Source organism: Panthera leo, chromosome D4, assembly GCF_018350215.1.
Source record: "Panthera leo isolate Ple1 chromosome D4, P.leo_Ple1_pat1.1, whole genome shotgun sequence".
Classification (NCBI taxonomy): domain Eukaryota; kingdom Metazoa; phylum Chordata; class Mammalia; order Carnivora; family Felidae; genus Panthera; species Panthera leo.
Window position 1 is genome coordinate 57117656 of NC_056691.1, and position 25309 is coordinate 57142964.

The 25309-nt window shown below is 41.8% G+C and overlaps 1 protein-coding gene and 1 non-coding gene across 7 annotated transcripts in view; both read left to right on the forward strand.

Moving 5' to 3' along the window:
• LOC122205554 (phospholipid-transporting ATPase FetA-like) overlaps nucleotides 1–25309 on the forward strand; it is a 107251-nt gene that overhangs the window by 78353 nt on the left and 3589 nt on the right. For 2 of the 6 annotated variants that reach the window (XM_042914015.1, XM_042914017.1), the window contains 14 exons: nucleotides 1510–1675; nucleotides 4481–4669; nucleotides 5375–5490; nucleotides 8944–9108; nucleotides 10758–10869; nucleotides 12280–12385; nucleotides 12744–12888; nucleotides 13425–13608; nucleotides 15832–16055; nucleotides 17382–17465; nucleotides 18820–19065; nucleotides 19255–19393; nucleotides 20195–20325; nucleotides 20422–21164. In XM_042914015.1, the coding sequence (XP_042769949.1) occupies nucleotides 1510–1675; nucleotides 4481–4669; nucleotides 5375–5490; nucleotides 8944–9108; nucleotides 10758–10869; nucleotides 12280–12385; nucleotides 12744–12888; nucleotides 13425–13608; nucleotides 15832–16055; nucleotides 17382–17465; nucleotides 18820–19065; nucleotides 19255–19393; nucleotides 20195–20325; nucleotides 20422–20613 (2199 nt within the window). In that variant the 3' untranslated portion in view covers nucleotides 20614–21164. Of the gene's footprint in view, nucleotides 1–1509; nucleotides 1676–4480; nucleotides 4670–5374; nucleotides 5491–8943; nucleotides 9109–10757; nucleotides 10870–12279; nucleotides 12386–12743; nucleotides 12889–13424; nucleotides 13609–15831; nucleotides 16056–17381; nucleotides 17466–18819; nucleotides 19066–19254; nucleotides 19394–20194; nucleotides 20326–20421; nucleotides 21165–23632; nucleotides 23763–25309 lie in introns of those variants that run through there. The other 4 variants (XM_042914019.1, XM_042914020.1, XM_042914018.1 and 1 more) reach the window with 4 other exon arrangements.
• LOC122205784 lies at nucleotides 11920–12022 on the forward strand. The gene has a single exon (XR_006196270.1). It is a non-coding gene; the product is annotated as a U6 spliceosomal RNA (small nuclear RNA).

The following is a 25309-nucleotide window of genomic DNA, read 5'->3' on the forward strand; positions in this document are numbered from 1 at the left end:
CTGAGCTGAAGTCAGATGCTTAACCAGCTGAGCCACCCAGGCGTCCCTAATTATGCACTTTCAGCAGAAAATTGCTGTGACTCCCTATTGCCTATAAGATGGCAATGCAGGATCTACCTCATGCCTACCTCTTCAGCTTTTCTCACATCACTCACCAGCTTCCAGTTCAAAGAGTGTGCCAGTGTAAGAGCCCAGCTCTAGAAAAGCCTCAGGAGATACTATATGATGAATTATCTTAAATTACTGGAACCGCAAACTTCCCAGAGCTTACAATTCTGTGGTTGGCCAGGTCTGGGGCTTGGCTCTGGACCTGACCATACTTTAACACCACTATGACAAAACTCCTTCTAGATGTGATATAGAAAAGAGCCAATATAGCTCACTAAAACTTCCCTTTCCCTGACACAGCACGAACCAGGACAGTTGTGTCTGTGCTTGACATATTGGGGCCTAGCACAGGTAGCACCACGACTACAAAGAACTGGAAAAGTATCCTTGAGAATCCTGGTATGGATTGGAGAAGTTTGTTACTAACATCACACTCCAGGATGGGGTAAAAGAAGCTCAAGGCCAAATCAAGTCAGAAACAAATGTTTACCCAAGGTGGCCACCAGAAGCCTAGCCAAAATAGAGAATGAGAGTCAATATCTAAAGGAACCAGGAAAATGTTAGTGAATATTAGGTCCAGAGATTGAGGTAAGGGCAATGACCATGAGGGTTAGAAGCAGGAAGGAACCAGAGATGCTGACAGATCAAGTAAAATGGCTCAAAATTAAGTCTGTGATAAACAAGTATGTACTGAAGCTTCCTTGTTATATACTCTTGCCTCTATCTTGCAGTATTTGTCTCTAGCCCCTGTAGAATTAAATAGAAATAGTGCAACACAGTGATAGTCTCTGTACTTAGGACTCAGTTCCCTTCCCAGCCCCCAAAATCAGACAGAGGACAGCCAGAGACAAAACTTTTTCCCGATACCATTTATTAATATGGAGCAGTTACCTCCTCATATCTTCAGGTTTGGTTATCATGGATTTGGGACTTAGAAGCTCTCTGCTGTCAGCACAGAGCCCGCTTTGGATCCTCTGTCTCCCCTCTCTCTGCCCCTCCCCTGTGCACACGTACTTTCCCTCTTCCTCTCCTTCCCCCTCCCTGTCTCTCTCTCTCTCTTTCTCTCTCTCTCTTAAAAATAAACATTAAAAAAAGAAGAAGAAGAATAGAACGTGAAGATGGCCACTGATCATTCAGGGTAGCTGGGGAAGAAAGGGGGCAAGAAGGGTCTGCCAGGCAGTGCTCAGCTTGTCTCCTATGGGATGGATCTTTCCTGGTCCAAGGGAATGATGAGAACTACAAAGGCCTTAGAAACCAGCACAAAGTCTCCTCCATTTATCTTTCTTTTCTCCTCCCACCCTCCTAAGAATTCTCATCATGTTCCAGAAGCTGTCCCCAAATAGATCTTCTGTAAAGTGTCAGGCTGCTACTAAGAAGTTTGTTCTGACTTCTGTGTTCCAGGAAACAGAAAAGGTCGACTTCTCCTACAACAAACTGGCTGATCCTAAGTTTTCATTTTATGACAAGACTTTGGTAGAAGCAGTGAAAAAGGGAGATCGCTGGGTACACTTGTTTTTTCTCTCACTCTCATTGTGTCATACCGTGATGTCAGAAGAGAAAGTGGAAGGTGAGGAGGGGCCTGTGGTCTCATGGGCTAAGAATATGTCATAGAACCTAGGATGGCTACAGGTGGGTTTGGCTTGATATCATTTATAATGGCTTAATCTAAGAACTTCCTAATAGGGAGTGTTGTCCAGCAATGGGATGGATAGACAAGTAGTGAGCTTCCCATCACTGGAGATATTCAAGTAGAAGACAGCCTTTTGGTCTTAAAGAGGATTCAGTCATTGGATAGGGGCCAAATGATGCTATCTAGGGAGCTTCCAATCTTGAGATTCAACAATGTTCTGTCACAGAATCTATCTGAATTGTCCCCAAGATCAGCCACATTATCTCTAACAAGACTTCCTGAAGGAGGAGTTGAGTTGTCCTCTTGTTGCTTCATAATTTCAAGGTATCCCCACATAGCCTGGTTTCTTTAACAATCAAGTATGACTGTGACACCCATGAATTTACTCAAACCTCTTTGACAAACAATGAATGAGAAATGACTGATTAAAAATGAAGAATTTTTTTGGTAACAAACAAGAATTTTGGCAACCAAATAAATCATATCCTTTAAGGCAACGTACCTTTAGTGTAATACCCTTAGTAACACCTTATATTTGAATATTTTTTAAATGTTTATTTATTTTGAGAGAGACAGAGTGTGAGTGGAGGAGGGGCAGAGACAGAGGGAAAAACAGAATCCAAAGCAGGCTCCAGGCTCAGAACCATCAGCATAGAGCCTGATGCCCAGCCTGAACCCACAAGCTGTGAGATCATGATGTGAGCTAAAGTCAGACACTCAACTGACTGAGCCACCCAGGCGCCCCAGTAACACCTTTAGTTTTACAAATTGCTTACATTTATATTATCTCCCACAAGCTTCACAACAGCCCTCTTAACTAAGCATAATGAGAAAAATTACCCCAGTTTTATAGAGGGAAACTGAAGCTAAAAGAGATTAAATGACTTGCTTAAAATCCTATAGTTAAGAAGGGCAAAGATAAGAACCCAAATCTCATTTCTCTTGGCCCAGTGAGATCCCATCCCACCACAGGTATCTCCAGACCTGGCATTCTAACAAGTTGCTATTATTTGAAGCATATTTGGGCTTGTCATTTTTTATTGACTTACGTGACAAAGTAGGAAACAAACAAGAAAAATAGTCTTACTGTTTCATAGATACATCTTATGTCTGACCTAAAATTATGTGTCCCGTGTGACTTATCCACAAGTATAAGACTCTGATGATGCATAACTGTTTTTAAAAATCAAATTGCCTGGGGCACCTGGGTAGCTCAGTTGATTAAGCTTCCAGCTCTTGATTTCAGCTCAGGCTATGAGTTCACGGTTCATGAGTTCAAGCCCCACAGTGAGCTCCATGCTGACAGTGTGGAGCCTGCTTGAGATTCTCTGTCTCCCTCTCTCTCTACCCTTCCCTTACTCTCTCTCTCAAAATAAATAAACATTTAAAATAAAAAATCAGGGGCGCCTGGGTGGCTCAGTCGGTTAAGCATCCGACTTCAGCTCAGGTCACGATCTCACGGTCCGTGAGTTCGAGCCCCGCATCGGGCTCTGGGCTGATGGCTCAGAGCCTGGAGCCTGCTTCCGATTCTGTGTCTCCCTCTCTCTCTGCCCCTCCCCTGTTCATGCTCTGTCTTTCTCTGTCCCAAAAATAAATAAACGTTAAAAAAAAATTTAAAAAAATAAAATAAAATAAAATAAAATAAAATAAAATAAAATAAAATAAAATAAAATAAAATAAAATAAAATAAAAAATCAAATTTACCTTCCAAAGAGAAATAATCCAAAATATACCTCAGGTTGTAGTGATATTTTGAAAGAGGAGTTACACATTTTTCGATGCTAAAGTGTTTGCATCGATCAGTGCAGTTTTTTGCCCAGCTCTTTTTGGGACCAAAATAATCTGAAGCAGTTACTAGAATTCAGTAGTTTGTGATGAGAAAAAAACAATACATGTCACAACTGAGGACTGAAAAGGTTTTTGTTGTTAATTTTCTGAAGTGTTTCTTCACAATCTAGGAAAGTATTTTTTCAACTATGGACACTGAAAACCATAAGTTAAAATTACCTTATAATGACAAAATGGGAAAGAATAAATTTTTATTTTATTCTACTGTAAAAAAATTAAAGACAGAAATGTCTTGAGTAATATGAGATTGAAAGACTTATTCACCAGAATAAGTCATTTACCTTCCCCAAGTGAGAGTTTCAAAGGTGACAATACTCATGTATTTTTTAATTGTTTGTTACATCATCAGTCTTATTATTATCAATCATATTATCCTATGCTATATATCCTATCCTTATTATCCTATCTTATAGGAGTGTCCATCGAAGTGTAGCCAGTCTCATGTAGAAGCAGTTTATGCAGAACCACTTGCCTGAAACTCACCCAGGAGATTTGTTAAAAATTCAATTTATTGGGTCATCCTCCCAGATTTTGTGATTCTGGATTCAGTAAGCTTGAATAGGGCCCAGGAACCTGCATTTTAACAAGCTCCTGACCCATCTTTACCCACTAAAATAAGAGAGTAATTGTGTTTGTTCATTTGTGTATATTGCATATACCATGTACCTCTGTAATACCAATTCAGGTCTGTGAAATAAGTTGAAAATATTGGAAAGGAAAAAAAAAAAAACAAACAACCTGTCATGCAATCTGGCCTTTTAGGGTCAAACTTGTGAGGAAGTTTGAAGAAAGATGTCTGGGCTCCATATTTACTTAAGTCCCTTGGTGTCACTTCTGGGTTGACTTCACTTGCACATCTCTTCGGGCTCTTGTTGCCCTCTTCTCTCATACCAGGTAAGCTGGTATACCAGGCTCAGTCCCCAGATGAAGGTGCCCTTGTCACTGCTGCCAGGAACTTTGGTTTTGTGTTCCGTTACCGCACCTCTGAGACAATTGCAGTAGTTGAAATGGGTGAGACCAGAGTCTACCAACTGCTGGCTATTTTGGACTTCAACAATGTGCGCAAGAGGATGTCTATTGTTGGTAGGTGCCCCTCCTAGTCAGTCCTCTCCCCTTATTTGTCTTTCATACACATTCACACGTTGACTTTCTCTTTTATATACACACGGATGTTTTCTCCCACTCACATGCCTTCTCAAAGGTACTGTTCCTCAAATACAAACACATAGCCATTCCTACTTTCTCACATACCCAAATAATTTCTCTTTGAGAGCTTGTTACCATATACTTCTTTAGTGTTCCTAGATAGTGGCTTGTCTGAACCCCCAAAGCCAAGATGAAAACAGAGAATAAATCCATGAAGCCTGACCTTGGAATAAGAGATGGGGGCAGACAATATAAGGGAAATTCATAGTATCTTACTCTCAATTAGTTTTGGCCTCAGACGGAAGAGGAAGAAGGTCATTTTTCATTCTTGGTCCTTACTAGGTATGGACCTTGGTCTAGAACCTAAATGTGAGAAGCTAAATGTGATTCTGAATCAGTCTTCCACAAGAACCCATGGAACACAGGAACCCATGGAAGAACTGGTTCCATAAGTTCTCCTCCCACCCTCACTGGCCCTTACGGCATTATTTATCCTCTGTGACTGCTCACTGAGTGCTTAGCCCCCTAAAGGACCAGAAATAAATGTCATGGGAACAGCCTCATGCCATCCCTCACTGGCCCAGACAAGTTCTTGTAACAATGGGCCTATGTGATTACTCTTCTTAATTTGTTTATCCTTAGTGAGGACACCTGAAGATCGAGTAATGTTGTTTTGCAAGGGCGCAGACACCATCCTCTGTCAGCTGCTCCATCCATCCTGTAGGTTCCTCAGAGATGTGACCATGGAACATTTAGATGTAAGTGTTTAGGTTGCCCGGGAAGGAAACTGTGGGTGGTTCTTTGTATGCGGATATGTGTACACATATATGTCCTTGTGTCTGTGTGTTACTTATATTAGTATCTTAATAACATTAGTATCTTAGTATAAAATATTAGTATCTGTGTTTCTTTAATTGATGGAAGAATAAAAACTACTTCATTCTGTGGTATTCCTACAGACTCCATTGCCAACTTCTGTGTCAAGAATTTAGATAGCACAGGATCTCAGGGGCATGACTGGGCGTGATGAGGATTGTATCTGTGGGAGCACTTCCCACAATCAAAATGGTTCTCTCTGTAATTCCTGGTTCCGGAGGTCCCATAGAATTTGCTTCAGAATAGGGCATGCTAATATAGGAGGCCCTACCTCACCAACCATGGTGAGAACACACAGTTTTGAAGGTATGGAGCAGAAAGCACCGGGCCTGGGCTGTTTAGGGGACTGTTGTTTGTCACTATCCTCTGTTATCATAGGATTAGAATCCCCAAGTATACCACTTACCTACCCCACCCCACTTCCACCTTCTAGGATTTGAGGTGTATCTTAGAGAGGGAGTGGCTCCTTCTGGCACTAGAAAGAAAAAACAGATCTATACTCTCCAGAATTTCTACTCATAAACCTAGATATATAAAGGGTTGGGGGAATAGGACAGGGTATGGGATGGGAGAGGGAGAGATCAGAAAAAAAAATATTTTAAAGAAAAAATAGATTGGAGAAAATGCTATTTTATTAATCCATTTTGTCTTGTCCCTACATTAACACATAATCAGAAGTCAGAGAACAGGTTAAGTCAATAAACACATGAAAAGATATTCAATTTCATTAGCCTTTAGGGCAATGCAAATAAAAACCTCAAGATACTACTTCACACCACTGGGATAGCTAGATGATCAGATAATAATAAGTACTGACAAAGATATAGAGAAATTATAACCTTCATACATTGCTGATGGGAATGTAAAATGATGCAGCCATTTTAGAAAACAATCTGGCAGTTGTTGAAAAAGTTAAGCATAGAGTTATCGTATCACCCAGCAATTCCACTCCGCGGTTTATTCCCAAGAGAAATGAATAGACACATCCACCCAAAAACTTGTACACACATGTTTACAGTAGCATTATGTATAATAGAAAAAAGTAGAAACAACCCATATGTCCATCATGGATGGCATGGATGTATGGATAAATAAAATGTAGTATATCAAAACAACAAATACTGTTACAAAAAAGAATGACATACTGATACATGCAGATGAACCTTTAAAAAATTATATTAAGTGAAAGAAGCCAGTCACAAAGTCACAAAAGGCCACATATTGTGTAATTTTATTTACATGAAATGTCCAGAACAGGCAAATCTATAAAAGCATGTAGACTAGTGGTTCCAAGGGCCAGGGGGAAAGAGAATGGGAATGACTGCTAATGGGTACAGGGTTTCCTTGCGAGAAATGAAAATGTTCTGGAATTAGATAGTAGTGATGGTTGTACAACTTTATGAATATATTTAACCACTGAATTATATAAAGGGGTGAATTTTATGATATATACATTATATTTCAAGTTTTAAAGAAAGTCTATGAAGTATCCCACACAGGACAGCTCTTATGTCCTATACTGTGTCCCAGAGACCACAGTATACATCCACAAATGGACTAGTCTGAAAAACATATCCTTTAACCTTCCAGAACACATGAATTAGAGTATCTTCTCAGAGGGCATTTCCACAGGCCAGCTCCAAAGATGATCATAGAATTGTTTCAGATGTTTTGACCTGCTTCCTGCTACCAACCTTAACAGACACCCATATGGCACCTGCCTACACTACAGTCTGTTAACCAGTGATGATAAACTTGTAAGAGTGAAGCTTATATTCAGGAATCAGGAGTCAAAAACTCACTCCTACTAAAGCACAGTTCCAGGTGCTCTAATACAGGAATCCGCAAACAGGTCATACAAAAACAAGAGACAGTCAGGATTTGGCCCCAGGGCCCTAGTTTGTTCACCATGATAGAAAAGAAAATAACACAAGTAAGGGGTAAGTAAGAAAGAACTTTAACGCAATCTGCTATATTGTTATCAAATGGATTAAGAATCTGTCAGTGTATTGTTAAGCTTATAAGACCTCCTTCAGTATCCTATGCAAGATCAGTTTCTGCCATATCTCTTCCTTCTTAAGAAAGTCTCTGAGATCTCTCAGGCTTCTTTTTCATAGTTTCATCTGCTCACAGTACAGTGGTTTTAGAGATGGCATTCCATACATATATTGTCTTATGTTAATTTCACCTGACAGCTAATGTTAAACATTCAGAAGTAAGAGCAGAATATCAGGATGATAAATTCTTTCTCTCTTTGCTCTTATAATGCCAAAGTGAATTATTTTGAAACTCATAACAGCGATCGTGTAAAATTGTTATTCATGTGCAATTCTCAGTACATAAAGTCTGCTTTTTTAAAATGTTTGTTTCTTTTTGAGAGAGAGAGAGAGCATGTACCTGCGAACAAGGAAGGGGCAGAGAGAGAGGGAGACACAGGATCTGAAGCAGACTCTGTGCTGACAGCCGAGAGCCCGATGTGGGGCTCAAACTCATGAACCATGAGATCATGACCTGAGCCAAAGTCAGATGCTTAACTGACTGAGCCACCCAAAAAATCTGCTTCAAACCCATCCTTAGTTGGATATGAGTTCTGCCCTAAACTACCCATACTCTTCACCCACACCTCCTTATGACCAAGAGTATACTTTGCAAGATAGTTAGCCATGGTTAGTTAGGATATATCAGTGGCCATGGAGCAAAAAGATGCTAACTCAGCCAGAGAGCATTTCATCAGTGGCCTCATTAACACTGCTGGCTGTGGTTAATCAACTGAGCTAGTCAGCTGTAGACAAATACACAAGCGTGTATGCTTTTGAGGTACCCATTGGATGCTTGAAGGAAGGCAGGAAAACAGGGAAATAAAATGAATGTATGCTTGTGAAAAACAGTAACTCCTTTGATTATTTTTTTATAACAACTCCTTTTCACTTTATTACTCCATTCTCATATTATAGACATCATTATCTTCTCTGTAAGCAGTGAATTATTATCCCAATTTTACAACAAATAAATCTAGAAGGCTTCATTTTTCCCAGGGTCACACAGCAAATTAACTACAGGTAAAAGAATTTTCTACATTTCAGAAGTTCTTTCTTTCTTTCTTTCTTTCTTTCTTTCTTTCTTTCTTTCTTTCTGGCCCCAGAAAGAAATGTCTTTAGGACATTTTGCTGAGAAAGCTCAACAGTTGTTTTCTGGTTAGGCTAGGTACTAGCACTATGGTACTAACTATTAAGCCCTATTTTGCAGTCAGATGGGCCAATGGGGTCAGTCTGCCACTCTCTAAACTCAGCCCTAACCCAGTCCAGGCCTATTCAGTGCACACACATGTCTTCCAGGATTTTGCCATTGAAGGCCTCCGCACCCTGATGGTGGCCTACCGAGAACTGGATAACTCATTCTTCCAGGCCTGGAGCAAGAAGCACAGTGAAGCCTGCCTGTCTTTGGAGAATCGGGAACATAAAATGTCAAGTGTCTATGAAGAGATTGAAAAAGATATGATGGTTGGTGTGAGGAAGCCAGGGACATATTGGGGGCAGAATTGGGGGTGGCAGTCAGCAGAGTGAGCAAGATCTCTGAGAGTGGCTTCCAGCAGATCAATAGGTTCGAGCTTCTCTAGATACAGGATACTGGAATCCAAGCTGATTCAGGATGTCCTAAATCTTTCCCCCTGTAAATAATAGGGGGAAAACACTAGTTATAAATTTTATCTTATCCCAAAGCTGCTCACAGAAACTAAGTAATCTGGGAGAAATGAGGATCTGAATAATGCACAAATTAGATAATCCACAACTAATTGATGGAATAATCAAGACAAAATATTCATTCATTCATTCATTCATTCAACATACTTATTAAGTGCCTCCTATGTGTCAGGCATTGTTTTAAGCCCTGAGCATGTAGTGGCAGACAAAACAGACAAAAAAGTGACATATGTAGTATGTCAGATAATGAAAGTGCTGTTGGAGAAAATAAAGCTAGGGAGTATCAGCATATGCATGTATGTCTTGGAGAGGGCAAGACATAGTTGCTATTTTAAATAGGTTGTTTAGTCTGAGCAGAGACGTGAAGAAGGTGGCAAGCCAAGCAGATCTCTGGGGGATTAGCTTTCCAGACAGAGGGAATGGAATGAGTGAAAGCCCTGAAATAGGAGCAGGCCTAACTTGTTAGCTGAACAGCAAGGTGCACTTAGTCTGGCTGGTATAGTTTAAGTGAGGAGGAGAGAATAAAAGGACGTGAGACAGGGAAGTAGTAGAGTGCCCTCATAAGCCAGTGTAAGGACTTATAATGAGATATGGAAAGCCATTGAAGAGTTCAACCAATGAAGTGATGCGATAGCTTTCAAAACAATCACTCTGACTGCTGTGTTGAGATTATATTATAGGGGAGCAATCATAGACCAAGGGAGACCAATTAGAAGGTAGTTGGAATAGTACAGGTGAGAGATGATGATAGCTTGGACTAGATAGAAGTAGTGGAAGTTGTGAGGAGTGGTCGAATTTTGTACATTTTTTAAAAGGTAGGACCAACAGGATTTGCTAATGGATTAGATTATAATATGAAAGAAAGAGAAGTTAAGGGTGATCCCAAAGTATTTTTTACCAGAATGATACAGGTTGGCTCTGCTATAAAAAGAGAAACTATTGATACCAAATGAGAAAACACAGAGATCCCAAAGCTTACAAATCTCCTTCCATAATCAGTTCTTAGGTTAGTACCTCTACTCTGTCCTTCTGGAGGCCTAGCAGAAATCAGCCAGTAGTTTGTCCATCTGTCAGTTCCTCAGACTGAGTCCCGGTGCCCAGCCCTATGGCCAACCCTGCAAGCCAGAAAGTATGCTGTGAAGCAAGAGAGAACGGAAAGTGTGTTGAGAAAACAGATGGTTTAGAAGTGGCACACAGCTTCATGTATGACTTGGGCAAGTCTTTTCCCTCTTTGATCCCTAATATTCTGTTTTTAAATTTGATTTATGTGTTTGAAAAGCTGAATCTGTTGAGAAGCGGAGTGTGCTGAATTTTATGCTATCTGGATCCTCATACCAGGACAGAGACAACTTAATAAGAATGTGATGAGGTGCCAGTTGAGTTGTTGGGTAGAGGTAAATGCTGTGATGCTCTCCTTTTTCCTCACTCACTGCTATCTCTGTTCAAAGCTGTTAGGGGCCACAGCCATTGAAGACAAGCTGCAGGATGGAGTACCTGAGACAGTCGCCACCCTGAACAAAGCCCAAATTAAAATGTGGGTCTTAACTGGAGATAAGCAAGGTAAAGGGGAGGTCCTGACCTGACCAATCCTCTTCCTTACCCACCTTAGCCATTTCTTTATATTATTTTGTATTTTTTTTGTCTTAGCCATTTATTTCATAATTACCTTATAACCCAGGCCAAGTCCTTACAGGACATCTTTACTCCCAGTCTTGCACATAGTTTGTTAAGAGTATACTTTATGCCGGATGCTGTATTAAGCATTGAGGAAACAGAGATGATTCAATCAGACATGATCCCTGTCATCCAGAAACCCACAAGCTAAAAACTTTGGAGTTATCTTTGACTGCACCCTCTCTGTTGTCCCAAAGATTCATTCTCTCACCATGTCCCACCGTATCTTCTGAAGATCCCCTTGACTGTGCGACCACCTTAATTCAGCCTTTGTTCCCTGTTTGCTGTACTTCTGAACTTCTGCAAAAACTTCTGAACTGATTTCTGTCTCTTGTCCTTATTAATTTCAGTACAGCCTACATACGATCAGTTTAATCTCACTGAGATATACTACTTTTATATGTTATTCCTCTGATCAGATACCTTTAGGAACTCCTCATGGTAAAGTCAGACTCTACTGTCTGGCCTTCAAGATCTGGATAATTTCTTGCTACTTACATATACTGCAACTTGAAGTGACCATCATTTTTAGTATGTCCCAAACAATCAAATTCCTATTCTAGAGCCTCTGTTTGAGTTGTTTTCCCATTTGAAATGTTTTTTTCTTCACCTAAGTAAGTCTTACTCATCCCTCAAAGTCTTTTTCCAGGAAAGTTTCTATAACAATTCCAATCTCTCCTCTGAATTTTGATATCACTTGCAGTCAGGGTTCAGGATTTATTTTTTGGAAAATTTTTTTCCTTAGTATGAATTTATTCCAAATTCCAGATTTCTTGATGTAAAGAAAAGACCACAACCAAAACATCCCAGTCCCCATAAAATCTAGCATAAACACAGGCACAGGGATGTACATCCTGACTATTTGGAGAAGTGTATACGCTTTGGAATTGTTTTAAGAAATGAGGGAAAGATCTGTTGAAAGACTAAGCCAGAATGGTGCTTGCTTCAGCAGCACATACGCGAAAATTGGAATGATACAGAGAAGGTTAGCATGGCCCCTGCACAAGGATGGCGAATTCATGAAGCATTCCACATTAAAAAATGAGAAAAAAAGAAAGGCTAAGCCAGAATGATCCTAATTATTGGTAAATTATTCAGAAGTCTGTACTAGGTAAACAGTCTCCTGTGTGTTTGAATATGGTCTCCAGTGACTCATGAAAAATACACTTTGACTGCATCCATGGCAAACATGAACAAATGGGTTCTGTTGCCCACTGTTAGAGCCTACGTATGTGTACACTTTTGTAAAGACCCTGTCACAGACAAAATGTGACCTGTGTTCACCCTTCCCTGTAGAGACTGCTGTGAACATTGCCTATGCCTGTAACATATTTGAGGAAGAAATGGATGGGATGTTTATCGTGGAAGGCAAGAATAATGAGACTGTTCTGCAAGAACTCAGGTACAGATAGATGGGAGAACTGCCACAGTTCATTTAGTATGACCCCCACACTCCAGAAGGAACAAAGAAGAAATGGAGAAGGGGAAAACAAAAAAACCTAAAATATTTTATGTGATTTTGTGAGGAAGCATTACAGCTCAAGGAGTTGGAGTTCTGAGGTTGGAGAAGTGTGGTGTGTGGTGTGTAGATGGTCAAGGACCTAAGGCAATGGCAGGTCTCAGGAGGCAGTCAAGTCTGAGGTTCTGGCTATTGCTTTGTAGAGGCTCTATCCACATTACCCACTTTCATTCTGGGACACTTTTTCCTTCCTAACTCTGGGGCTTCCAGTCAGACATTAACCAGTATTCTTGGCTTTCAGGTCAGCCAGGGACAAGATGAAACCTGAGTCTCTACTGGAATCAGACCCAGTAAACATTTACCTCACCTCGAAGCCCCAAATGCTCAGAATACCTGAGGAGGTGCCCAATGGCAACTATGGCTTGATCATCAATGGCTGCAGTCTGGTGGGCAACACAGAGCTACAACTCTGTTCTGTTCTCCCAAAGAACTCTTCTCCTAGGTCCAGCCCACTTCAGGGAAATTTCAAGACCACTTCTCTGTTTCATGAGTCACCCTTTTCCCCCCTCTCTTTTGATGCCCTTTCCTGATAGACACCTTTCCCTATCCTTCTCCAGGCAGGAATAATAAGGAAAGAGAAGCTAAGGGCATATTCCTTCCTTATCCAAATTCTTCACCACTGATGTGACCTGTCATTTAGGGGCAAGGGGGAAGCAAACAGAAACAAGTCCTCCAAAAATGTCACTTGGCCTTATAGCCCAGTCAACTGGGCTGACTGGTTTCCAATTGGAGGCTGTGTCAGTTGTGAGGATGCCTAGAACTGACTTGGGCACTTGTCTCCCTTGGGAATAGAGCACCTGGGAGCCTCTATGCCTAACCTAAGTAATACAGGAGAGTATGGAGATGGGGAAGAGCCTAGAAAGGTCCTGTCCTGAGAGCCTTTTTGGGTAACCTGAAATGTGGGTTTGTTCTGATGCTGCAGGCCTATGCTCTGGAAGGGAACCTGGAGTTGGAGCTGGTGCGAACAGCATGCATGTGCAAGGGAGTTATCTGCTGCCGGATGACACCCCTTCAGAAGGCCCAGGTGGTAGAGATGGTGAAGAGGTACAAGAAGGTGGTGACACTGGCCATCGGGGATGGGGCCAATGATGTCAGCATGATCAAAGGCATGTGAGGGTTGGGGGCAGTAACCTTCAACCATGGGCTTGCCCTTTCCTTCCTCCAGGGACAAAACTGACCTCGGTGGAACTGTGTTCTTGGTTCACAGTCCTGCATATCATATGTATTGTACATTTATAATGTTTTGCAACTTCATTCATCCTCCTCTATACCTACGCTCCCACTTATTTACACATGCATATATCAGTCCATATGCAGACATGCACAAACATTCAGATTCATGCACTTACACACACACATACACACACAAATACACACGGTTCCCACAAGAACATACGCATATATTCACAGAACAACAGGTTGTGCAACTACCACACCATCTTTCCAAGATGGCATCAAAGGCTACATGAAGAACCCCTGGGCAGGAGTCACAATCTGTTCTGTTTTTGAAGGCTGTAGGCCTGAGCAATGTTAGGCAGAAGACAGGACTGCCCAACCGAGGAATTAGCTGTGAGGCACAATGCAGGGATTTTTTCTTCCCTGAAGCAGTGTTTGCAAGAACTTGCTCTGACTCCCCTGGCTGAAGAAGAATAGCAGACTTACTGAGGCCTTGGACCAATAAAAGCAAATGACTGAAACTGGTTTTAATTTCAGCTGAATGTTGTTGGCTTCCAGCAACTTGTGGTTCTCTGAGATATGGACAACACCTAGAGATCCTCTAGTCCAACCTCTCTCCCCATCCAGGAAACACTAGCAGACATTCTAGCCTCGGCTTTAATACTAGAAAGTATTCTTGTGCTCTTCCCCACTTTCTAGAACTCCTCTGATTTTTAGGGCCTTAGAGGTTTCAATTACTCCATTAAGCAATACAGTAGGTATATACCAGAAGATCAGTGAATTTACCCTACACTAAGTAGACTAATTAAAATTTTTAGGCACTTCAGTCTCATTTTCCATCAATCCTAATCCTTGTTTTATCCAGAAAAAGTCATATTAAGCCTCCTAAAGAATTTGCTACTCACTAACAAAGTATGTACATCATTATTTCCTCCTAACAGGTGGATTTTAGCTCCTTAAATAAACTTAGGTAATTAAATATTATGTTAGATTGACATCCATGCTGCATCTTCAACTGATGTAAATGGCTTTAAGTGATAAGAAATGTTTTTTTAATATATGAAATTTATTGTCAAATTGGTTTCCATACAACACCCAGTGCTCATCCCAAAAGATGCCCTCTTCAATGCCCATCACCTACCCTCCCTTCCCTCCCACCCCCCATCAACCCTCAGTTTATTCTCAGTTTTTAAGTCTCTTATGCTTTGGCTCTCTCCCACTCTAACCTCTTTTTTTTTTTTTCCTTCCCCTCCCCCATGGGTTTCTGTTAAGTTTCTCAGGATCCACATAAGAGTGAAACCATATGGTATCTGTCTTTCTCTGTATGGCTTATTTCACTTAGCGTAACACTCTCCAGTTCCATCCATGTTGCTACAAAGGGCCATATTTCATTCTTTCTCATTGCCACATAGTACTCCATTGTGTATATAAACCACAATTTCTTTAACCATTCATCAGTCGATGGACATTTAGGCTTTTTCCACAATTAGGCTATTGTTGAGAGTGCTGCTATAAACATTGGGGTACAAGTACCCCTGTGCATCAGTACTCCTGTATCCCTTGGGTAAATTCCTAGCAGTGCTACTGCTGGGTCATAGGGTAGGTTTATTTTTAATTTTTTGAGGAACCTCCACACTTTTCCAAAGCGGCTGCACCAGTTTGCATTCCCACCAACAGTGCAAGAGGGTTCCCGTTTCTCCACATCCTCTCCAGCATCTATAGTCTCCTGATTTGTTCATTTTGGCCACTCTGACTGGCGTGAGGTGATATCTGAGTGTGGTTTTTATTGATAACAAGAAATTTTTACCTCAGCATCTGGACAGCAGGAAAGAGCCCAGATGGCTGTAGGAGGTACAAAGACCATCCAGGAGAGCTTTCTAGTACTAGCCATGCCAGGCATTCTTGAGTGGCAGCATCCAAAACAAAGTGTAGATGAAAGAGCTATTTTCTGACAATCCACTAAAGGAAAAGGGCAATCCACTCAAGAGAAAAAGGCTCCACTAAGTGCCATTTTGAGCTGGGCCTAACAGTGTTTTCCAAATGTAAAATAAGGGATTTGTACAACATGATCTCAGACTTTCTTTTACACTTCCCAGGCTGGTAGCCCAACTGACAAGCTCTGTGGCTGAGAAGCTTCTGGGATTTCTTTGCAGCTGCCCACATTGGGGTTGGCATCAGCGGCCAGGAGGGAATGCAGGCCATGCTCAACAGCGACTATGCCTTCTCCCAGTTCCGCTATCTTCAGCGTCTACTCTTGGTCCATGGCCGCTGGTCCTATAATCGCATGTGCAAGTTTCTCAGCTACTTCTTTTACAAAAATTTTGCTTTCACCCTGGTGCATTTCTGGTATGCCTTCTTCAGCGGGTTCTCTGCACAGGTAGGAGGTCAGGTGGTATTCCCCACTCTGGTCAGCTGGGTCTTCTCTACTCACCCTCCACTTTAGCCAGTTCAGACCCTTTTTCTTGTCTGGAGACCAATGTATGATATGCTGCCATCCATCCATAAAGTTCCTTATCCATGGTGATCCCATCTACTAACCTTAACACTTAAACTTATATTTCCATACCCTAACTTTTCTGGCTTAGCTCTGACTTGGACTTCACCTTCAAAACTCTCCTGTAAGATATTTTCAACGTTGACCTTACATGGAGACATAGTTTCCAAACATAGATAATATGGGGAAATGCTTGGATCTTGGAGGGTTTTTTTTTTAATCATCCAAAGTAATCTTTATGGAACAGGCTAAGCCTCAAAGACTTGCCAGACAGGGTGACTATGGGGTTTACCTGTAGCCATACTTCAAAACACAGCTTCCCTTTACTTCTACTTCCCCACCACGATCCCCCTTTTCCCTGCCCCAGACATGAATTGTTGTTGCTCTAATGAATTAATTTCACATTTGAGTATTAAATCTCCCCCATAATAGTGGGGAAAAGTGACACCTGGATATTTATGTTCTACAAGGAATCCATTTTCCTATGAGAAGTTTTTCAGGGTTCTCAAGGATTCCCAAGAAAAGTAACCTCAGGAATGATTATCTTGGGAGATCTCTAGCACCTTTGTTACCTTGGGCTCTGAGGGAAACAGACTGGTCAGCTGAAAGTAGTAGACTTGTATACCCCCAGTGTCTAGCAAAGCCATTCTAGTTTCTGAGAGGTGTGTGTGTATGTATGTGTTTTGCTGACCTCTTGTGGCTAGTAAAGGAGCCCTCTCTAGGCCCCAGGATGGAGCACCCAGCTGGGGGAGGATCATTGGACTATTCTACTTGCTAGTGTTAGAAAGTGTCCAGTGTAATAGAAGCTACTGAATGCCATAAATCAGATAAAAAGACGCCAGAGGCTTATATGCCTGAGAGTGCAGGGATCCAGCTAGCATTCCCTAGCAGGCACTTGGGATCTTTTCTGTGCAGGCATGGATCGTTCAGGTCATGGCAGTAGGGTTGATCCAACTAACCTTGTAGGGTTGGCCACAACCAAACTTGATATGGCCTTGTCCAGCCTGAGACCCAGGGTTCTAAATAGAGTATGACCAAATAGAGATTGGGGTCACCCTTCTCTGTCAGATTTCCGAAATCCAAATCCTGCTTTAGGTTAGTATAGTGCTAGGTAGTTGGGGGGCAAATGGGGCTCTCTTGAACCTGGGAGGTAGAGCTGGGATTTTGGAAAAGAGAGGAATCTAAGAAATCTCCTTGGTATTCTTCTAGACTGTTTATGATACCTGGTTTATCACTTTCTACAACCTTGTCTACACCTCCCTCCCTGTCCTGGGCTTGAGTCTGTTTGACCAGGTAAGACCAGCAGCAAGCCTCTTAGTCAGGGATAAAGCCCCTAGGCCCTTGAGGAATATTCCCAAGAGTGGGGAGGACAAAAAGAGCTGAGTTCTACAAAGTCAATTATAAATGTAATTTCTAGGGCAAGGAAGGGAACTTATCACCTGAAGAGGTATCATAAGATAAAGAATCCTTCTCCCCAGAAATAATCATTAGTTTTATAAATCCAAGTTTTCCTGTGTTCAATTTTATCTTTATAGAGATACATGGAAATTGTGTCTTATAGTAAATTGAGTGTGCATAACAGTAGTGAAAGGATACAGAGTTATTAGGGCAGGACTAGGTAAAGCAAGGGGCTTCAAGAAAGGAGAGACCCATATAGAGATAATAAGATAAGCCAATGCAAGGTGGCCTAGGTGAGAGTCCTAAAGGCCATGGATGGGAATGTGGGTATGATATTTTGAGTCCTAGGGAGTCAGCCTATGGGATACCATCTATCCCTGTCAGAAATTTCCTGGGCATTGGGGGTCCTGGTACCATACCTCTCCCTCCTTTTCTACCCCAACCTCCAGTCTTGGGCACAATGAATAGAATAGAAGCCTCCAAAGAGGAATAAAATAGCCAAAAGAGGACATCATGGGATCATGGTTCCTGGTCTCCATCAGGGTAGGAAGGAAAATTCTCCATGAAGTAGCTGCTAGCCTCAGAGCAACTAGAGGGATGAGTTGTGTCCTATCTAGCTTCAACTAATCTGGCTAATTCTAGGGACCCAAAACCTCTCAAAAACAAGCCCCAAGCTTTGTTATTCAAAGTTTCAGATTTAGTCTCGAGATGAAGAAGATCCAATGGCGTCCATATTTGGAATCCTGTCACCTGAGTTCACCAGTCGCTATAGGAATGGGAGGAGCATCACAGAACATGGACACCTCCATGGGACTAACTGGTCCCCACTGGCTTCCCCCTCTCCTTTTACTGGCTCTTGATAAAAAATATTCAACTAAGGGATCACTTAAAACTGGGGACTCATGTCCCAACTGCCCCCCATCCCAAGCTCCTGTCCTCCCTTCCAGCTACCCCAACCCTAATTACCCCCTTAACTCTGCAATCCTAACTGCTTCCAGGTCCTTACCACCAACTTGAACTTCTCTTAGCTTTCTTTAACTACCTAGATCCTTGCCTAGAGTATGGGACTTCACGAAGGGTCTGTGGTCACTGCTCTGTTCTCTGGTTCCACTTCTCAAGTAATCCATGAGAAAGCTCCTAGGCAGCCTGGCAGCAGACTCAGTGAGGGGGAGAAGCTTCTACTCTGATGGAGATGGGACCTTCTATGGTGAGACCCTGAGCCTTCCTCCTTACCCTCTGGTGCTTCCAGGACGTGAATGAAACATGGAGTCTACGCTTCCCAGAGCTGTATGAGCCAGGCCAGCACAACCTCTATTTCAACAAGAAGGAATTTGTGAAGTGTTTAGTGCATGGGATCTACAGTTCCTTCATCCTGTTCTTTATCCCTATGGGGACCATTTACAACTCAGTGCGCAGTGATGGGAAAGAAATCTCCGACTACCAGTCCTTCTCCCTGATAGTGCAGACCTCCTTGCTCTGGGTGGTCACAATGCAGGTGTGGCCAGTGTTGGGGGGTGGGGGGTGGTAGGGAGGGGATTGGGTGGGGAGCCTGTCTGGAAGAAAGGGAAAGAAGAAGGAGGGAGGGAAGGTGGGAAGGGATCATCCTCCATTACGGGACTGGAGAAGGGAGGTGGCCGATATGCCCCAGATTGTAGAGTATTGCACATAAGAGGGTGCTTTTCAGATTGCCTTGGAGACAACCTACTGGACAATGATAAGCCACATCTTCACCTGGGGTAGCCTGGGTTTCTACTTTTGCATCTTATTCTTCCTGTACAGTGATGGCTTGTGCTTAATGTTCCCCAACGTCTTCCAATTCCTAGGTAAGGCTATGCCCACCCAGTATGTGGCAAGGAGGTTGGGGGTAGGGTTGAGGAGTGTGACTCAAATACATTTGTTTAATAAATGTTCACTGAGCACATATTACTATGTGCTAGGTTCTGTGGATATAGATATGAATAAGACATGGTCTCTGCCCTAAAAGGACGCAAAATCTAGCTGGGGGAATATTTTACCCTATTAGATTTTCTGAGATATTTTCAAATTTCTTATCTAACTTGATTTTTGTAAGCATCCTATGAGGTACAAAGAGCAAGAATTATTAGCACCATTTTAGAGACTGCAGGTTTTTAAAAATTATTCAAATCTAGCTCTCCTGGTTCCCAGTCCAACATCCTTTCTACTGTGGCATACTGCCTTATTGTCTCCCACATTAATTTTCCTATCTCTCATCTCTACTTTGATGGGAGCAAAATATAGAGAGGGTAGATATTAGATGTGGCTGGCTCTCATCTGTCATCAAGCCACTCATTTTCCCCCCCTCCAAAATCCTGCATCCCATTTTTGTGTCTAGGCCAATGTTCTAGGATTCCTGTAACCTACCCCCATCTTTCCTGGCCTGCCCAGCCTTTAGAGGGAGACAGAGGCATGTGAATTCACAGTGACTTTGCCTGTAGAAAAGCACCTCACTCGAATTCTTTTGCATTTATGTTATTAGGAGACTAAATGGTCTCCAAACCAATAACTTCCTTCTTTGGGTTGGAGAGTTATCTAAGTTCTGGCTGACAGCCCCCTTCGTCTAGACTCTGGTTAAGCCTTTCCCCCTCCTGGCTCATTGTTTACAGGTGTGGCCAGGAACACTCTGAACCTGCCACAAATGTGGCTGAGTATTGTCCTCAGCGTGATCCTCTGTATTTTGCCTGTGATTGGGTACCAATTTCTCAAACCACTATTCTGGCCTGTCAACGTGGACAAGGTGAGTAGATCAAGGAATCTACCCAGATATAATTCATGGCCCTCTTTGCCTTTGCCTCTGTGGATAAAAACACTGTCCTTCATGTTCTGGCTATAGATTATGGACAGAATTCATCTTTCCACGAAACTTCCACTGCCACCCCCAACCCGGACCAAACTGAAATATGCAAGCTGTCGACATTCTGCCTATGCATTCTCGCACAAGCAAGGCTTTGGGGCCCTCATCACTTCTGGCAAGATATTGAGGTCTAGGGTATCCAAGAAAAACAGCTTTCTTTTTAAAAAGTAGAGATCCATAGGGAAATCTCAAAGGAATCAGTCATTACTCTTCCTCTCTTGTATTCATACAACTTAATAAGGATGGATTTGAGCCCTGGGGAAACCAGCATAAACCTGCCCTTTAGCTCTCATTCCAGGGGCTTCATTCCCTAGAAGGCTGTGTCCAGGTAAGGCAAGGAAAGGTAAAGAAAGAGCCCCCAGATATCTGTCAGAGTTGCAGCATTTCAAGAAAAAGCAATGTCAGGCCTCCCTTCCACCAACCCTTCCAAGTTTTAATCCAGACAAGAAAATATGAAAGTACTGGGTGAAGAGATGCAATATAGGAAAGGGAAAAGAAAATATGACTTAAGAATCTTACTTTGGGCTCTGTTTTCCATACCCAGAGTAACCATAAACCTTCCAGGGTCCCACACAAACATATCCCATCCAGGCACCCTTCTCAGGTTTATCTGGGGAATTCAGGGTGAATCTTTTTGCTGGCCCTGGGTAGCAAAAGGAGGCAGTTATGAAAAGCTGGTCATAAGAAGCTGAAGGAGTTTCTGGATAAAAAAAAAAAAAAAAAAAAAAAAAAAAAAAAAAAAAAAGAGGTGGTTCCTGCCTTGAGGGGATATAAGTCATAATTGATGAACACATGTCTTCATTCCGTAAAATTACTTAGAGAAGAAATTGTATGTACTTGGGAAATTGTTTCTGAGAAGTTTATGGAGTAATAAATTGCTTAATTTGGAGTGGAGAGATTTGTATGATCTGTTGGACCCCAGTGACAATAACATAGTCCAAGCAATATCATTGGCCCGCAGGTCCCCACCACCCTCCCCCTTCAAATTAGTTTAATATTTCCCTCCCCACCCACTTTCTCTCCTTTTTCAGCTCCATTTCACTTCATACCTCAGTATGACCACATCCTTTAACCATATAGCTTTTTCCCCTTTATACACCTTAAATATTGGTTCCTAAAGTTCAGTACCAGGTTCTCTGCACATCTTTCTCAGTATCTTTCCTGAGTGACTTCATCCAGATGCATGACTTCATTTACCAGCTCTTTCTCTTAGATCCAGATCCATTTATTAAACTGATTCTGAAATCCTTCATTTAGTTGAATCTTAGGAAATTCACACTCAGTCCACCAACATATATTAATTATTTTGCCCCAGAACTTTACCCCAGAATTTCATCACCCTCATCACAGTCACCCAAGACAGTATGATGGAAATCATCCTATACTCTTCCTCTAGTCTGATGTCTTACAAGTCATCAGGTAATGTAAATTCTGCATCTTTATTGTGTCTTGTTTTCAGTTCCCTCCATTTTTACCACCGTTGCCCTTGTTCAAACTTTGATCACCTCTCATCTGGATTACTGCATAAAATCTCCCAACTCATGTTCCTGGTTTTCCCCTTGTCTAAAGCATCACCAGTACTACTTCCAGAGTAGTCTTTATAAACAGCAAACTTGGTCATGTCAGACCCCAGGTTTGTACCTTTTAGTGGCTTTCCATATCTTCTGGATAAAGCTAAAATTGGGACATTTTATTTTTGGGCCCTCTCTAGCCTTGTCTTACACTACTCCCCCATGTGCATTCACACTAGCCATGCCACTTCTGGTCTTCATGTCATCAAACATGCTATTCTCATATCCTAAAATGCTTTCCCTCACCCTCTTCTTCATCCAACAAACTCCTAGTCACCCTTCAAATCTCAGAACAGTTGAAAGTAGATAGAGGTGGTAGTCAAACAACATTGTGAATATACTAAATGCCCCCTGAATTGTATAGTTTAAAATGGTGAATTGTATGTTTTGTGAATTTCCCGATTTTTTTTTTGGAAGATTAGATTAGGCAGTCTCCTCCAAGAGCTTCCCCTAATGCCTCTGTGTGACTTACATACCCTTCCTATTTATTTAATTGCTCTCCTGTGTATACCTCTTTCAGTGACACTTATCACAGGACATTGTAATCATTGATTCACTTGTTATTCAAAGCATATAATAGGCCTTTAGTAAAGGTCTATTGAATTAATGAACAAATGAAATGAAAGGATATTGAAATCTGCTTCTCTGCCTGTTTTTCTTCTTTCCCCGAACAGCATCACCACCCACTAACTCAAACCAGAAACCTCAAAGTCTTTCTGGACTCCTCCCTTTCATTCTTCTAATCCAATCCATTCTGTTACCAAGTTCCATTTACTCTTAGAAATGTCTTCAAATCTGTCCCTTACTATCCTCCCCAGTCCCATTGCTGTCATCATTTCTTGCCTAGATTACGGCAACATCTGCCTCTCTGGTCTCCCTGCCTCTGATTCTGCTTGTTTCCAATCCATTATCTATACCACAGAGAATGACCTCTTAAAATACAAATCAGATCATGTCATTTGCTGGTTTAAAAACCTTTAATGACTCATCATAGCTTTCCTACCTGGGTGCTGCCTACCTCTCTAGCTTCATCACCAATTTCTGCTGCATATGCTCTCATTTTTAAAAAGTTTTTTAAATGTTTATTTTTGAGAGAGACAGCACGAACGGGGGAGGGGCAGAGAGAGAGGGGGAGACATAGAATCTGAAGCAGGCACCAGGCTCTGAATTGTCAGCGCAGAGCCCCACATGGGGCCCGAACCCACAAACTGTGAGACCATGACCTGAGCGGAAGTTGGACGCTCAACCGACTGAGCCGCCCAGGCACCCCTATTCTCATTTCTGCCATATCAAACTATTTGTAATTCCTCAAAGGTTCCATTGTCTTCAGAAGCCTCTATGCTTTGGCTCTTTGTATTCTCTCCTCTTAGAATACACCTCCCTCCTTTGTCTAGCTAATGTCTATCTGCTCTTCACTCTCAGCTTTGGGTCACTTCCTCTGGGAGCCTTCACTGACACCCAACCTCCTATTCTGATTTGGGTGCCTCTTCCTTGGACCAGACCTTCCTTATATTAGACCACCTTGTATATTTCTCTTATTTTCAGTTCTCAAGATTTGAATGTATTATCACTCACATGCCTCTTTTAATTATGATTTACTTATCTGTCTTTTCTGCTAGGCCATGATGATCTCCTTGAGGACAAGAACTCTGTTTCATTTTGGTATTCAGTACTGGCACTTAGATTATTAATGTTTTTCAGTGAATGAGTAAATTAAATCTACTACCTTTTATTTGTCCTAAACTTGCCTCTTACCCTGTCCTTTCAAAATAAATCTTATCCTTTGGTATGTAGTGTTCAGTTATACTTTAGAGGTCTCTTTTTATGAAACATAGTCACACATGGTCTCCCTTATAAGGCATTTGTAAGAATACAATTTGGACCTATAGTATCCCCCAAAGCTCCTGAAGAATCAGCATCCTCTCCTGGTGGTTTATGTGCATCTTGGGAGATTTGAGTCTCAGTCTCTGCTGAGGATCCAAGACAGTACATGCCACGTTCCAAACTGAAGGGTGAGATGATCATGCAAGACTTGGAAAGGGGGGTATGAAAAATAAGTGTGCAACTTTTAATCACCTCACCCACCTTGAGAAAAAGGCCAGAAATTTAGACATTGATAAGGGATCTTTAGAGAGAATTACTAATGGACTTTGAGTCCCATCCCAAGTTCAGTTCAAGTTGAGAGGGTTTTAAGGAAATTCTTTGGAGAAATTGATATGATTAATGTGTTTGGGGTTACAGAGAACTCATACCTAACTCATACCTGGAAAATCTAAAAAGCAGGAGAACAATTAGCTACCTTTTTTTTTTTTTTTTTTAATTTTTTTTTTTTCAACGTTTTTTATTTATTTTTTTGGGGACAGAGAGAGACAGAGCATGAACGGGGGAGGGGCAGAGAGAGGGAGACACAGAATCGGAAACAGGCTCCAGGCTCTGAGCCATCAGCCCAGAGCCTGACGCGGGGCTCGAACTCACGGACCGCGAGATCGTGACCTGGCTGAAGTCGGACGCTTAACCGACTGCGCCACCCAGGCGCCCCTAGCTACCTTTTTTATGGAAGAGCAAAAAGAGGTGGCTGGTGAGACTGGCCTATGCCCCCATTATTTTTCAGGACAAAGGGATGCATGGGTACTCCCCATAGACCACATATGGGCCATGTAACAGACCTAATTAGGGTTTCTTTATCCTGTCAGAGAGACAGGATCTGAAAAGTTGAGATGTCAGCAGAAGGAAGCAATAGATCTGTTGTCAAATGGTTAGATATTTCTAATTAGACAAAAGGTTGCCTGAGGGTTTGACTGCCTGTGAAGGGACATGAGGTAAATTTTCTATATCTTGATTTTGGAAGTATTTACCTGGGTGTATATATTTGTCAGAACTCATCAAACTGTACACTTAAAATATGCAAATTTATTGTATGTAAAGTAAACTTAAGTAAAGTTTTTTTTTTAATTCATAGAGATTTCTAAAGGAGTTGTAAGTGACCAACTAGAGCTGAATTCACCCATATTAAAGTAACTAGGTATAGGAGAAATAGCTCAATCAACAGAGAGGGTGTCACCGAAAAACCTACAAAAGGGCTCCTTGAGAGTCAGCTTTAGATACTTGTCAAGCACTAAAACTAGTTTGTGGTAGTATTAGCCCAGTAAGAACCTTCCTCATCTCTTTCCACCCTGCTCAAACTCTGAGAGTGCTAGCAAGCTAAGCAAGGGAGAAAAGATAGACATCTACTAATCCTCACCCCCTTTTCCCACTAAACATGGGCATTTATAGTAGGGCCAAGCTGAGAGATAGGA